At 38.9% G+C, this 14,179-nt stretch overlaps 1 protein-coding gene across 29 annotated transcripts in view; it reads right to left on the bottom strand.

The window, feature by feature from the left end:
* Positions 1–1,418: 1,418 nt before the first annotated feature.
* celf2 (cugbp, Elav-like family member 2) overlaps positions 1,419–14,179 on the bottom strand; it is a 286,166-nt gene continuing 273,405 nt past the window's right edge. For 23 of the 29 annotated variants that reach the window (XM_028451254.1, XM_028451263.1, XM_028451264.1 and 20 more), the window contains 3 exons: positions 9,684–9,863; positions 8,481–8,624; positions 1,419–5,914 (listed from right to left, as the gene is read on the bottom strand). In XM_028451254.1, the coding sequence (XP_028307055.1) occupies positions 5,787–5,914; positions 8,481–8,624; positions 9,684–9,863 (452 nt within the window). In that variant the 3' untranslated portion in view covers positions 1,419–5,786. Of the gene's footprint in view, positions 5,915–8,480; positions 8,625–9,683; positions 9,882–14,179 lie in introns of all 29 variants that reach the window. The other 6 variants (XM_028451260.1, XM_028451261.1, XM_028451266.1 and 3 more) reach the window with 2 other exon arrangements.

Here is a 14,179-nt window from a genome sequence, read left to right as displayed (position 1 = left end):
GAGATAGGAAGATTACAACAAGCATCGGCAATGACAGCCCCTGAGGTGAGCCGCTCGACAGAAACACTCCGTTTCCGCGACCCTTCTTGTGCTTCAACATTGAAACAAAAGACGAAAATGCTTCACGCGAGACTTTGCCGTGTCGGAGGGGGTGGTTTGGTGACGCAACGTGTTTGGGATTCGTCACGATGACGAGACGGTTTCTGGGACAAGTAAACAAACTGACGACGTGTTGCAAATTCAACAAAGAGATACACAAATCGTGTGAGTGCATGAGGTGAAAGTGTGCGATTTCTCCGATACACCCACTGGTCCTTGAACATCAACTGGACGCACTGTTAGTTCCGGCAGTTGTGGTGGCGTTGTGCGTGCGCGTTTCAGGGGGAAAAAAAGAAAAGGAAAAGTTTTGCTTCCTCCCGACCAACACAACCGATAAATAAGATAATGAGGTTTCATTTATTCAGACAACTTTTTTCACAAAATTGACTTTGATCCCCTGAAATTTACTTTGACAATGACTTTGGGGATCAAAGTAAATTTTGATCTCCTGAAATGTACATTTACCTTGAAATTGACTTTGTTCTTTTGTCAGTAGATTAAAGTACAATTTGATCTACTGAAGTTTACTTTGATCTCCTGTCAGGAGAAGAAAAATATAAAGAAACAACAAGATCAAAGTAAATTTTAATCTCTTGAAATTTACCTTGAGATTGACTTTGATCTTCTGTCAGGAGAAGAACATAGAAACAACAACACTTAGATGAGGAGATCAAAGTAAATTTTGATCTCCTGAAATTTACTTTGAAATGGAAAAAAGTTGTCTGAATAAATGAAACCTCAAGATATTATTTCAAAATAGAAAACAAAATGAAGTTGCTGGAATTACAACCAATAAAATTTAGGATTGGATTTGTTTTGTGAGCCGATAATAATGAAAGCTGTATTGCTTTCATCTCCACTCAGGCTTGTTGTTGTTGTTTTTTTTGTCCAGCCAACGTGACCCTTCCTCTCCAACCAACAACGCTTTATTTCCCCTGTTGCTCTTCCAATAAGTCGTCTCACCAACATAGCCCTGTTTTTAATAAGTCCAGTTAGCCTGGGAGACAACAGCCCTGGATGGAGAGCGGCGGCGTGGCGTCCTTCGACCCTTGTTTTTCTCGCTTTTTATTTAGTTGCTGGAAGGATGAAAAAGTACAGAATATAATCTGACTTCTTTTTTTGGCCTGCCAGTCACACAAAGTGGCAGCAACGTGACAGCTTGGACTCGGACACGTGGGTGGTTAGTTAACAAGGTAAAACAAGAGTTAACCCAGACTTGGCACACATCACTGACTTCAACGACATACTCCGTCTATAATACTGGTAACGACGCTCCCTGGTTAAGGCGACTGGTGAGCTTCTGTAGAAAATAATGCTGCTTTTTTTGCAGATCGTAAACTTTCAGGGAGTGTGGGAACAGACTCACAACACTGTGCCATGTAAACGACTCGACTATATGAGAAAAGTCCCGGAACACACTTTGGCATATAAATGCAATATTTTGGCCCCATTTTTACAAGATTTTTACACATACAGAGGTCTTAGAAACACTTGGAGTCTAATCAGGAGGAGGAAAAAAAAGACAAGTCAAGCTCATCTCTCCTGCCACCATTGAAAATCCAAGGATGGCGAGCTCCCATGTGCTGCTATCCGAGTATTGATGGCGAGTGTACGAATCTTGCCCCGTCCTTACATCATGAAAGCAAAGCACGCTTATCTCGAGGTGACGACCCCCCCGCTGTCTGAGGACAAAGTGGCGAGGACTCAGCAAAAATAACACTACACACAGAGGAGTGATAACTGAATCCAGGAAGAAAATAAGGCCTCGCGTTCTATGACTCACCTCGACAATAAGGGGCAGAAGAAAAAACGCGAGAAAAATGCGGCGAATCCTGACATGTGGGATTTTGCGGATACAAACAGAGAGACACGCAGGAGTGCAAAGATCCGTGGTAAGGCTTTGATGAGCAAAAAACGGCTGTACAATGGCTAAAAGTATCAGTGCGCGATTTGTGTGCAAGTGTGTTTGCGCGTTGTAAAATTGTGCGCGCGTGAGCACGCTGGCGGGCGTTAGCGGTGGCTGAGGAGACTTTCACACTCAGGGGCTCTCATGCACAACAAGAAAGTCAACTGTGAGGTCTGCACGAGAGTGTGTGTGTGTGTGTGTCTGCGTGTGTGTGTGTGTCTTTAGATATATTTATATATATATTTATATATATATAACACATGGGCACTTTTTTTGTTGGTTTTTTTTGTACATCTTTACAAAGAAAAGGAAAATAAAAAGCAAACATGACATTTTCAGGCAACAAGACCACAAAATTTCCAAGTTAACAAACTCTTTTAAATCTATACTTTTAAATATGAGGGATCCATACAAAACACTTATAATAAAATACCCATGTTATCAAATAATTTCACAAGAAATACACTGACGCGCGCTAGGCAGGAAGTACCTTTCAGAATTTGGCACTAAATTCCACAATTTTTTTTTTTTCTGTATAAGACATTTGCCGAACAACGAAAACACACCTAAATATTGTTTCCCACGAGAGAAATAAAATAATAAAGACATTGATGCTTCACAAGCTGACATTATATATTTATATATATATATATATATAGATATATTTATATTTATATATATTTTTCGGAATTTAATAGAGCTAATTACTCAACAAGAAATTTAGCAAATAGGAATTTCTTTAAAAAAAAACAACAAAAAACAAACCAAAAAAAAAAAAACAAGAAACAAGGTAACGATTATAGTAATATGAAAGGCTTCGTCTATTGTTCAAGTAAACTGATTTTTTAAGTCTTCTCTTGAAAAAACATGAGACATTTAAGACCGTTAGACTTGTGATGAATCACCAACTAAACTCACGAGAAGCACCGACGTTAACGCAGGTTACAGGTATTTTTCGTACTTTTGTTTTTGTTTTGTTTTTTTTCCTCTATACATTTTTAACAGTAGAAAATATAGGTCATTTCATCATGTGCATTTAAACCACGGATTGTCTATCTGTGAGTCAGTTCAGCAAAAGGTGACACAAGTAGGTAGCATTTCTCCCCCCCGAACAGGGCAAATGTCTTTTTTTTTTCTCTTTTTTTACCTTTAAACTACTCTAGAAAAAAGTGGTTTTATATATAGACTTTGAATGAGAAACAGAGCCACTTAAAATGGCCTTATCAAAAAACTTTACACTGCCTGAAAAATGTAAAAACCATTAGAGAGCTCTGAGAGAGTCTAATATTGATCAGACAGTTTTTATTCAAAACTGTTTGGAAGTAGTCTTATTTCTCAGAGAAACTGGCGCCGACTGCTTCTGGCCCGCGGTTTTCTGCGTGTTGTTGTGTTTATTTTGTATTTTTTTCTCAGTATTCATTCCATCCATCGGTACCAGAAGCAAGATGACGCGCCAATTCCCATCGTGAACTTTCAAGTTTACTTTAAACAAGGAAACAAAAAAAAATAAAATAAATGAAAACAAAACGGACGGAACAACAGGAGGGACAAACCCAATGGAAATCACAACAGGTGGAGAAACAGTTTGTATTTCCATAAAAAAATCGCAGTCTTTTCTTTTTAAATTATGAATGCAGCTTTTTTTCCTTCAAAATATTCTTTTTCACATTTTTTTTTACCCAGAAATCCCTTGCCCCCTCGCGCCCCCTCCCCCCCGAAACCATCCCCAAGAAACAGATCCACACGAAGTCACATGCAAAACCAAAAAAAAAAAAAACAAAAAGTGATAAAAATCAAAAGTCTTCGAAAAATCTCGATGCTGAAAAGGTCAGTAGGCGGCGGCGCTGGCGGAGAACCACTTTATGATCAGGTGGGCTTGGAAACAACAAGGAGGACGATGAGACTTTTTTTCCTGCTTTTGTTAAGATTTTTTTGTGTTTTTTTTGTGTGTGTGCGTGTGGGTGGGTGGGGTGGGGGGGGGCGCCACGTAGACATGCTAGGCAAACAATGAGCTAACAATCATGGAGATGGGTTGTTCTAAAAGAAGGGAAAGAAAACACAGGGGGAGAGGAGAGAGTTACACACAGAGAGAGCCAGTGCACCACAACCAACACAGCATCACTTATTTTCAACAAACAACAACAAACAAACAAATAACATCACATTTTCTTTCTTTTTTAAAAAAAACCCAAACCAAATTTATAATATAAAACAATAATAATAAAAATATTCAAAGTTTATATTACCAACAAGCAACAATACACACAAAAACACACAACTATAACAAAGCGCGCCCAAAGCCCGATCCATCACATCTCGTCCAAGATGGATGTCGGTATTTGAGAGAAAATCTTTGCAATTTTCCGAAGCGGTGCAAAAGAGGAGGTTTGAATTTTTTTTTTTTTTTTTTTAACATTGTTTTAAGTGTTGAGGTGTTTATCAACAAACAGCAACACTCAAAACAGGAAGTCAGGTCAAAAAGTAACAACGCCGCCCCCAAAAACTGAAAAGAGTAGCACATAAAGGTTGACACTGGACGGAGATGATGACAGAAAAGGGGGCGGGGTTTCACCGGTGTCGCCATTGTGTTTTCTTATTTGATTCTATTTTGCACCCCAAAAAAAAAACAAAAAACAAAAAAAAACACACCAGAGAACCCGATACCACGAGACTTCTCCACAAGGGTCGACTTTTTAAAAGATGCGGTAATACTTTATAGGTGTCCAATAAACGTAAACGGTATAGGCAATAAATAAAATCCTTTTTTTTTTCATTATCTGAGGAAGTAAAAATGCTGTATAAAAATAGAACTGCTTTTTTTACAAATAAAATTTACAGGCCTGTGGCTTTCTGTACTTGAATGCTTCTTTTTTTCTTCATTTAAATCTCTTACCGAACATCAAGTATTTTCAGATACCCCCTTTGAACCATAAACTCTTTTTAATAGTCGTGGTTTCATTGTTAAAGCCTTTTGTCAAATAATGGATGTCGTTTCTGAAAATTGCTCGAATAAACCTTTCACAATAAAAGACCAATGTGATCTGACCTAGAAATAAAGAAGCAAAGAAAAAAAAAAAAACAACGTTTTTTTGATCGCAATTTGTTCGATTTAGCGCGAGTTTGTTCTGTGTGGTTTTAGGGGTTAACTGACATGGGTCAAAGGTCAAATGTGCATATCGGCATGCTCGTAACATAAAAATGTATTGAAAAACAGGAAAAAAAAACTCTACCAGGCCTTCAGGTTCACAGCATGAGAGGATAAAAAAAATAAAAATCACCATGGCTAGTTTATGCATTAGCATTTATGACTGAAAAACCCAAAAATGTACAAATATTTAGTGTCTGCAAAAAAAAAAAAAGTGAAACTAGCCACGATTTCTTTCCATTGTTAAAAAACAAAATAGTAACACAAAGTAATGGCAGTTATGAAAGTGTTCATGTGTGTAGAAAAATATGAATAATAATAATATAATAAAAATAAGATACTTGAAGGCTTGAAAAAAAAAAAAAGCTTAAAAAATTAAGAAAAAAAATGGCGTGTGTCCCTTTAGGGTGGTGGTAGGTGATTCATCCCTCCCCCTCCCCCCAGCCACCATCTTCACCCGTCCCCCACCTCCGAGTCCCTGTGTAGAGGCCGTGGCTCGGTTGTTGTTTTACTTGAATTTTCTTTTGTGTGTGTGTTGATTTTCATTGTTTTGTCCTGTCTTGTTTTTTCCGTGGGGGGGGGGGGACTTACCCTAGCAGTGCTAACTTGGGGAGCAGATAGACCCTAGTGCTAAGATCAGTACGGTTTGCTGTCATTCTTGGAGCGCTTCAGCTGCACCTTCAGCCGCTTCATGCCGATCTGGAAGCCGTTCATGGCCTGGATGGCGGCCTGGGCCGACACCGGATTGTCGTAGCTGACGAAGCCTGAGGAGCAACAACGTAAACACAAGCAAAAAGAAAGTTAGAGACTCTGCTCGGCCTCACAAATGTCATTTTAGCATCTTTGCTTTAAAGGCAACGCCAATAATCAAGTTTGTTTTTTATATCGGGGCTTTCGCCTTTATTGGTTATATTCTGTATGTTTTTACAGAAAAGAAATTTGTCCTCTGCATTTAACCCATCCCTGAGGAGCAGTGGGCAGCCATTTTGCGGTGTCTGGGGAGCAGTTAGGGGTTAAGGGACTTGCTCAACATACCACAGTGATGGCTCGGGTGATATTCGAACCGACAACCCTCGGATTAGAAGCCTTGTTCCTCCTAATCATATTATTACCTTCACCAAGGAGGAATATTACTCAATGGACTTTGACCATACACCATGGGAGATTCCATTAAAATCCGTGTACGCTTCGTTCTTTGGTTATTTCGTTTCAAAACCAAATTGAGAAAAAAGCCAAAAGCCTGGTTCTGTTTGTGTGATATTTGGATATTTACGGGGAAATTAAGATGAGAGCGTCATGTTTTAATCTCACACACAAACCGACTTTTATTCTGCTGCGTTTGATAAAAAATGATCTTGTATCATATTGTCCACCTCACACTGATGGCAGAGATGTAATCTGTGTGTCGATGATGTTTTGTTAAAGAGTTATTGATGCTGGAAGTCCTAATCTGTGAATATCTGCCAACTTTACCGAACAGTGTTACGGTCCAGATAGTATCCAGATAAACTGGTGACTGGGTGGACTTTTGCTCCGGGACAAAAAAGAAGCAACGCATAAGTCAACGTTAATACATAAATGAATCAAAACCAAAAAATGGATGTGACGTAAATCATGCACATATGTGGAACCAGAGGTGGTGTAATGAATCTACTAGTGCCCCTAGTTGCTTGTGATGAACTTCCGTGTGTGTTGACGGCTGCCGTTAACGGTATTTATATCATGCAAAATAAACATTTTTACTGCCCTATAAAAAGCTGTAATTGTTTTTGCAAAAGTGGTAGAAGTTGTGACATCTATTGTTCCTCACACCAGCCTCACAGTCGATAGACAGTCACCAGTTTATTTGGATACTATTTGGATCGTAATTCGTAACATCGCGAAACAAAACTACAGTATGAGCAGCTTTTTACGAGCTAAAACATCCACAGACTGAATGAAAACAGGAGCAGGACCAGAAAACTGCTGAAATAAATCCTAAACAGTCCTATTGTGTGACTAGACCTGGTCCAGGACCTGGGAAACGAGGTGCAGCGGACTTCAGTTCTCGCTCTAACAACAACAAAAACAGAAAAACGCTGCTTATTTGGTTTTTGGTTTGTATTTCTGTTTTGGTATTAAATCAGAAAAAACAAGTAACCACACTCTTTATTTGTTATTTTAATTTGGTTTTAAAATGGAATAACCAAAGAATGAAGGGTACACAAATTCATGAAATCTTTGAAGGGATCAATATACTGATTGTGGATCAGTTTTTGAAAATGGAACAATCCCTATCTCTCATCATTGGTTAAATTTTAAAAATTCATCTCTGACCAATTTTATGAAATTTGACTCAGTTATGTCAGGTTGGTTAATCAATGACCCCTATGAGTTTCTTCCGGATCGGATGAGAAATACGCATTTCAACGCAATTTTTTGAAAAAATGGGAGTGCCCATACATTTGGATCTTCTCTATGTAGATCACTAATCCAGCTAACTGCCAATATCTGGTAAAGAGGATACTTGGCGCTTGGTGTAGGTTTGCGTTCTCTAAATACTCTTGTTACTTATTTTGTAATGTGGAATATTAGTAATAAGTAATATTACTCAAAAAAATATCTATGTTTGAGGAAAAACTGACACAGTTACTATTAACCAATGGGTTATATTGGTTACGATCTAGACAGAAGAATATTCTACAAATCAATTAAAATAAAAGACTTAGAAGATTGAAAAATAACTTCAATAAATCCGATAAAAACAGTATGTAATATATCAGAGATTCTACATGCAGGCTAGTATAATCTGATACTTGTTTTGTTTGCTGATAACGGACCAATATCTGATATCAATATGGATTGGGACAGCCTTAATGTTTACATTAGATTAAATTGATTAAGGTCAGGTGTCATTAGGGGCTGGTATGTAGTACAGTAGTTAGATTATTTTGTTTATTGGTGAGTGTGGCTCAGGTAGTAGAGGGCTTGTCTTCTGATCAAGAGACTATGGGTTCTATTCCAAAGGTTGACAAGCGCCTTGCACTGGGAGTGTGTGATTGTATGGGTGTATGCGCTGATATTGTAAGGAATTTTGGGTGGTCAAAAAAATCGAATTATTGATTATATTGTATATTGTATAGAAAATGTGTAGAAATAGGAACAGGAGTTTGTCTGCATACAAGTATGATGATGGAAGGCATATGTTGTGCTTACAGATGAGTCAGTGCTCAAGACTAAACAACAACAACAACAACAACAACAACAACAACAACCTCAGCCTTGAGAATCGACCTTATCTGCACCAAACGTTTCCCTTTGAGGAAACAAACACACGATGCTCAGTCTCACCGAAGCACTTGCTAAGGTTTGTCTGTTTGTCGATGAAGACTTTGGCCGAGACCACGTTTCCAAAAGGCATGAACATCTGCAGTATGTCTTGGTCTCCAAACTCCTGCGGCAGATGGTAAATGAACAGGTTGGCGCCTTCGGGACCTGTTACAAAGAAGCGGAGAGTAAGTAAAACTTAGAAACACACACACTCGTAGACAAAGGTGGTGCAGAGGCAGACGAGCAGCGTCACAATGTGACAAACGTGGCCCTGTTGGACTGTCGTCATAGGAACGGAGCTCAAGCACGCCGCTTAGCACAAAATGGCTCGACCTTGGGTTTGTTTCTGCTTTTATACGCCGTTCTGTAATGGTACTCTAGCTTCCACAAAGATAAGAGCTTTTTCGTTTTCATTTTTATTTATGCTAGTTCTCTCCCTGCGCACAGGAGAGGTTTCCTGTTTGTGTTCATTCTTTGACCTGCATTAAAAATCGGCCACTGGGTGTCTCCTTTATCCCACGTCCTAATAATAATGGTGACAGGTCACACTTCTCACAGAGACTCAATGAATGGGCACTCCACAGATAAATGAAGCTGCACAGGTACACTGTGTTTGGCACGTCTTTGTCTCCCCCACGGGGGTTTTGAACTCCAGGACAGTCAAAGGCACAAAGGTTCTTTACAAATTTCTCTTTTGCTGGAAGTGGAGATGAGAGGAGGCACGTAAACAAACAGTATGTGGTTCTATTTGTTTAAGCAGACGTTTCATCATCTGGCTGGTGTATTCAGGGCTGTCGTTAAAAAGATTTGGACTCAATCTGACTCCAGCTGCCAGTGTGTGTATGTAGGCGGCTCTTTGCAGTGAAGTGCAGGCGGAGCACGTTTTTCTAAGGGATGGTTTGAATGAAAACATGGCTGACGTGCTCGGCGAGGTCGGATTATACACAACGTTTCAACACGGGGAAGTTAAAAAGAAACTATATATAAAAATGCTAGAACGGCTAATTATGGTTTAAATAGATTTAGTAGCTCATATACTTTGCTTTCACAATACTTTGAAACTTTAGAAATACTAATTTATTTTTTTCAATTACTTGAATATATTGTATTTTAAATGTAATGTTGTAACGCTGCCTGTTTTGTGGAGCTAAAGGGGGAACTCTACGTTTGGCGCCACACACACACACACACACACACACACACACCCAACCCCAGGCTACTGACCCTCCTTCTGGCTGCCGGCGGCCCCTTGCTGCTGTAGCAGAGACTGGCTGTAGAGGGTGGGCAGCGCAGCGGCGGCGTACTGCTGGATCCCTGAGTAGGCCTGCGTCAGCGCGTCCATGGTTCCTGCCGTGCCGTTGGTGAGCCCTGCGCCGCCCAGGCCTCCGTTTAGAGCTGCCATACCTGAGAGCATTTGAGCAACTTTACATAAAACCCAACAATAAAGAAAGAAGAGTGCACTTACTCATTAGCGCTCCCAATGAAGGTTGTGTTTCAACCACACACATCCACGAGGACCAACAAAGATACACAAAAATCCCACAAAGGACACACACATACACCGACTCCACACACAAAGGACACGGGACACACAGATCAACAGTTTAAAACCAGGTATTGATGAATAAAGCTGCATGAGTATCGCTGCATGCACACAGAAATAAACTCTTACTCTCACACCAGCCGAGGCGACAAACAACTAAATGATCTTATCGTATATATATCTACACTTATTCATATATATATATATATATATCTGTAGGAAGAACAATAAATACCATGATGTGGCTTCTAAAGAGCATTTCCAACCAAACTTTAAGCTGCTGAAGATAAGCATTTTATTTGATCAGATAAAGACATAGTGTAGGCCTCATAGATCAAGAAATCAAACATTTGCCAAAAAAAAGATGGAAATTGCCACTCGAAAGTTTGTTCTGATCTCCACTGTAAACACTCTCTTATTGACATTGTCGGAAAAGTTTCCAGCATTGCATTGTGGGATGTGGAGTCCCATAAACGGGTGCATTGAAGTGTTTTTATTACATTCTTACTGTGATTTCTTGTGTTTCTCCACCAGACAAGGAGGACAGTGATTGGACTGACACCATTTTGGTTCTAGTTTTGTTCCCAGTGATATCACCTCACTCCGCCAGACTTTCAATTTCGGCCGGATCATTATGAGCTTCCTGTGTAAACCCCAAAATAAACATTCGCCATTGTTTCCAGTCTGTGAAAACACCATAAATGTGTTGGTTTTTAGGTTTCTGTACTATAATAATAATAATTATTATTATTATTAAGATAATTTTGACACAGATTTATCATCATTTTCAAATATTTTTGACTCATTCAGAAATTTGCAGTAATTTCCATGATGTTTGATTTATTGATGTATGAGGCCTACACTATATATGTATTTATCTAATAATTAGTGTTATGCTTAAGACCACATTATCTGAGACCATAATGCACCAAGACAAAGATTTGTGGGAGTCGAGACCGATGCCATAAAATCAATTTCAAAAACCATGACAGGGTTGAACAGTTAAAGAACATTCTCTCATTAGTTTTAGTTTCTTTTAAATACATGTGGCAGCCAAAAAAAAGGTAATGCATGAATCAAAGTTATTTATCGCTTAACCAAGTTCTTCTCCTCATTACCACATTAATAAAGTAGAAGAATAGCAGAAAAATCCAGAATCTGGACACTCCCTGACCGAGACAAGACCAAGACCTTTAGAATGTGGTCTCGAGACCAAGACCATTCTCGAGTACTCCAACACTACTAATAGTAATTAAAAAAAAGATCTGCAGCAGCTATAAAGTCGCACATAAAAAGGTAACTAATCTAAAGTGCTTTTTTAATGCAGATAATGTTTCTAAAGCCTGTAACTACACAGTGCAGACAAAAGAGGGAGACGTGAGCTCGCACCAGAATAAACGGCAGGTCAGTGAATGTCAGCAGATTCAGACCAGGTGCCATCAAAGCCTATCAATACATATATTATATAACTGGGAAGTCATCAGTTGTATCTGGCAACACTGTTTACAACATGTAACTGCCTAACAGAGGGAGTGACATAATTGTTCTCCATTCAATATTTTCAAAATTCCCATAAAAAACAACTCAATGTTCACTTTTTTCCCCTTTTATATAAAAGAGTAAACTGTGTTGAGTCTTTCGGGGGTTTGGATACACACCTAGATGTTGTGTCCAGTTTAAAAAGTGAGGCAACGCCGCGGTAACACTCATTAGCTACTTGTAGCAGCTTAATACCACAGCAGAGGGCAACTTGTCTGAGGAAGTCTGACACCGTCTCGGCGTCCTGTCGCCTCGCCGTCAGACACAGTGAAATAAATTATCACCACAGCGCTTCGGATTATAGGTCACTCATTTATTCAGAAATAATTGCACCGTTGACCTTTGCAATTCAATTAAAGGCCCTGGATGTGTTTAAATGAGGCCGGTCGGTGGTGGGAGGACGAATGAGGAGGGGTTAGCAGTGATAGAATAGATGCAAAACGAAGTGACCCGCTCCTCTTAAAGCACTGTGTCGGTGTGTGTGTGTGTGTTCTCTTGTACCTGCACGCGCTGGAGTAGATGCACGTATGATTTACACAGCGGATACAGCTACTCCAAGCGAGAGCGCTAAAGGTCAGGGGAGAATAATGTGGTGGGAGAGGCCTGAGCACAGGACACGCTGCTGTCATAACAGCTCTGATTAAGATCCCAGACTGCACTGCACTACACACACACACACACACAGTTAAAGCTATTCATGTGCAACTGCTTGGATACAACCCACAAGTATCATTTTTAGATGAAAGTGACCCTGAGCCTAAACTGGAACCTGGCTTTTGTAGCTTTTTCATGCTATAAACCAAGAATGGATGCGTTATAATTAGCTGCAGTGGCAAACAGACCAGTGTTCATTTGGATAAGAATTTTTAATCAACAGCCCGGGAACACATTGTGATCCTGTATTCTCTTCCTTCAAGAAAAATCCTACTTTTGATGTGCAAAAAAATAAAATTTTGTACAACGGTTGAGTCCCATGCAAATAAACAGGCCAATCGTCTAAAAGGTGGCGCTACAGCAAGCATCTAAAGTTCAAAATGATCAAAAATTCACAACAAATCAACAAAAAGTGCTACAGATTTGCAACTTTCTCCAAAATGTAACCCCAACAACCTTTGTACATTTAAAGCTATTCCATATTATATTATAAAGTCCATCACTCTTATTAAAGCCATCTCCTCCCACAGTTTTTGCTCAACTGACACCGAATTTGCTCCATCACATCTTCAGACTGTCCTGTACAAACCATCCATACACATTTTTGATTCATCAAAAAATTGAACCAACAGTGGATCAACATGTTTGACAGTCAATGTTTCGAAAACATGAGAATTTTATCTCAAAAACCTAATTTTTTACAGCATTTTGAATTTCACTCTCATACGATCAATTGGAGTCAATGCAAAAATGGAGTCAATTAAAAAAGTCAATGCATTTTTAAAACATTAGTTTTTTTTATACTTATGGAGCGAATAAATCATTATTACAAACAAATTACCAAAATATCCATTCTGTTGGACTTTTGTCTCAATAACTGAATTTTTGACAGATGTTTGAAATCTGCTTTTAAACGCTAACAGTCTTAGTTACTCACCAAAAACTGGATTTAGTTATGGTCACATTTTAACCTTCTAGTTTAGTTTTAGTTTGTTCAAATTTAGTCTGTGGAAATCAGTTTTTGTTTTAGTCTCATTTTAGTCTTTCATAAGTAATTCATTGGTTTTGTTATACTGTAATATATTTAACAAATTAATGTTTGTCATGGTAATTCTATTGTTAGCATACCTATACCTATGTGTTGAGTCATTTAAACTAATAACGTGCCATATTACTTTTGTATAATAAAAAAAGTTCTTGTTTATTTTCTGTATATTTGAACAAATTAATTACAACTTGCAAGAAAATAAAGCTCCAATCCTGAGAGTTTAAAAATGGAGTTATGTTAATTATTTGGTTTAAAAAAACAAACGAACAAACAAGGCATTGAGGATGTTTTTGTCAGTTGATAATGATTTTGTTTTAATTTTTGTTGTGAGTGCTTTTTAAATTTACATTCTTGTCACAAAAGGAATAAAGAACCATCGACTTAGGGCCTACGCTACGAAGCTAGATAATGACGTCCTGGATTAAACTCCCTTAGCGGGCTTCACTGAACCTAACATTCCCTGTCAGAGAGAAGCTGTCTTACGAAGCATGATCACAACACGCTGGGTTAAAGGTGCAGTCTGCAACTCTTATAAAAGTGACTTTTTGTCATATTTACTAAAGCTGTCACTATGTAAGGACAGCCTTACATTAAACTAGTAGTTTGTGTGAAAAAAACAGACTGATTGAGTCCCTCCTACTGCTCCTGCAGCCTTTGGCAGATTGCCAGAATGCACTGCGACTGAGCAAAAAGAACCAATCAGAGCCAGGATTGTGTTTGATGGACTATCTGACAGCGGTTGCTCACTTTCCCAGGGCTGGAGTGCCATCTTTTTTACAGTGTATGGTCTGGAGGAGTAGAAGATGGAATTGGTGACTTTTCTGCTTGAAAGGTAATTAATGCTGCTTGATTTACATTATGTTTGATTTGTAATTGTTACACTAGAACTCTGTAGTGCATGTGTTGTTCATTTGCGTGCAGCAGCCTCCGTGTGGG

Source organism: Gouania willdenowi, chromosome 6, assembly GCF_900634775.1.
Source record: "Gouania willdenowi chromosome 6, fGouWil2.1, whole genome shotgun sequence".
In the NCBI taxonomy this organism is placed as follows: domain Eukaryota; kingdom Metazoa; phylum Chordata; class Actinopteri; order Blenniiformes; family Gobiesocidae; genus Gouania; species Gouania willdenowi.
This window is presented reverse-complemented; position numbering and strand designations above follow the sequence as displayed.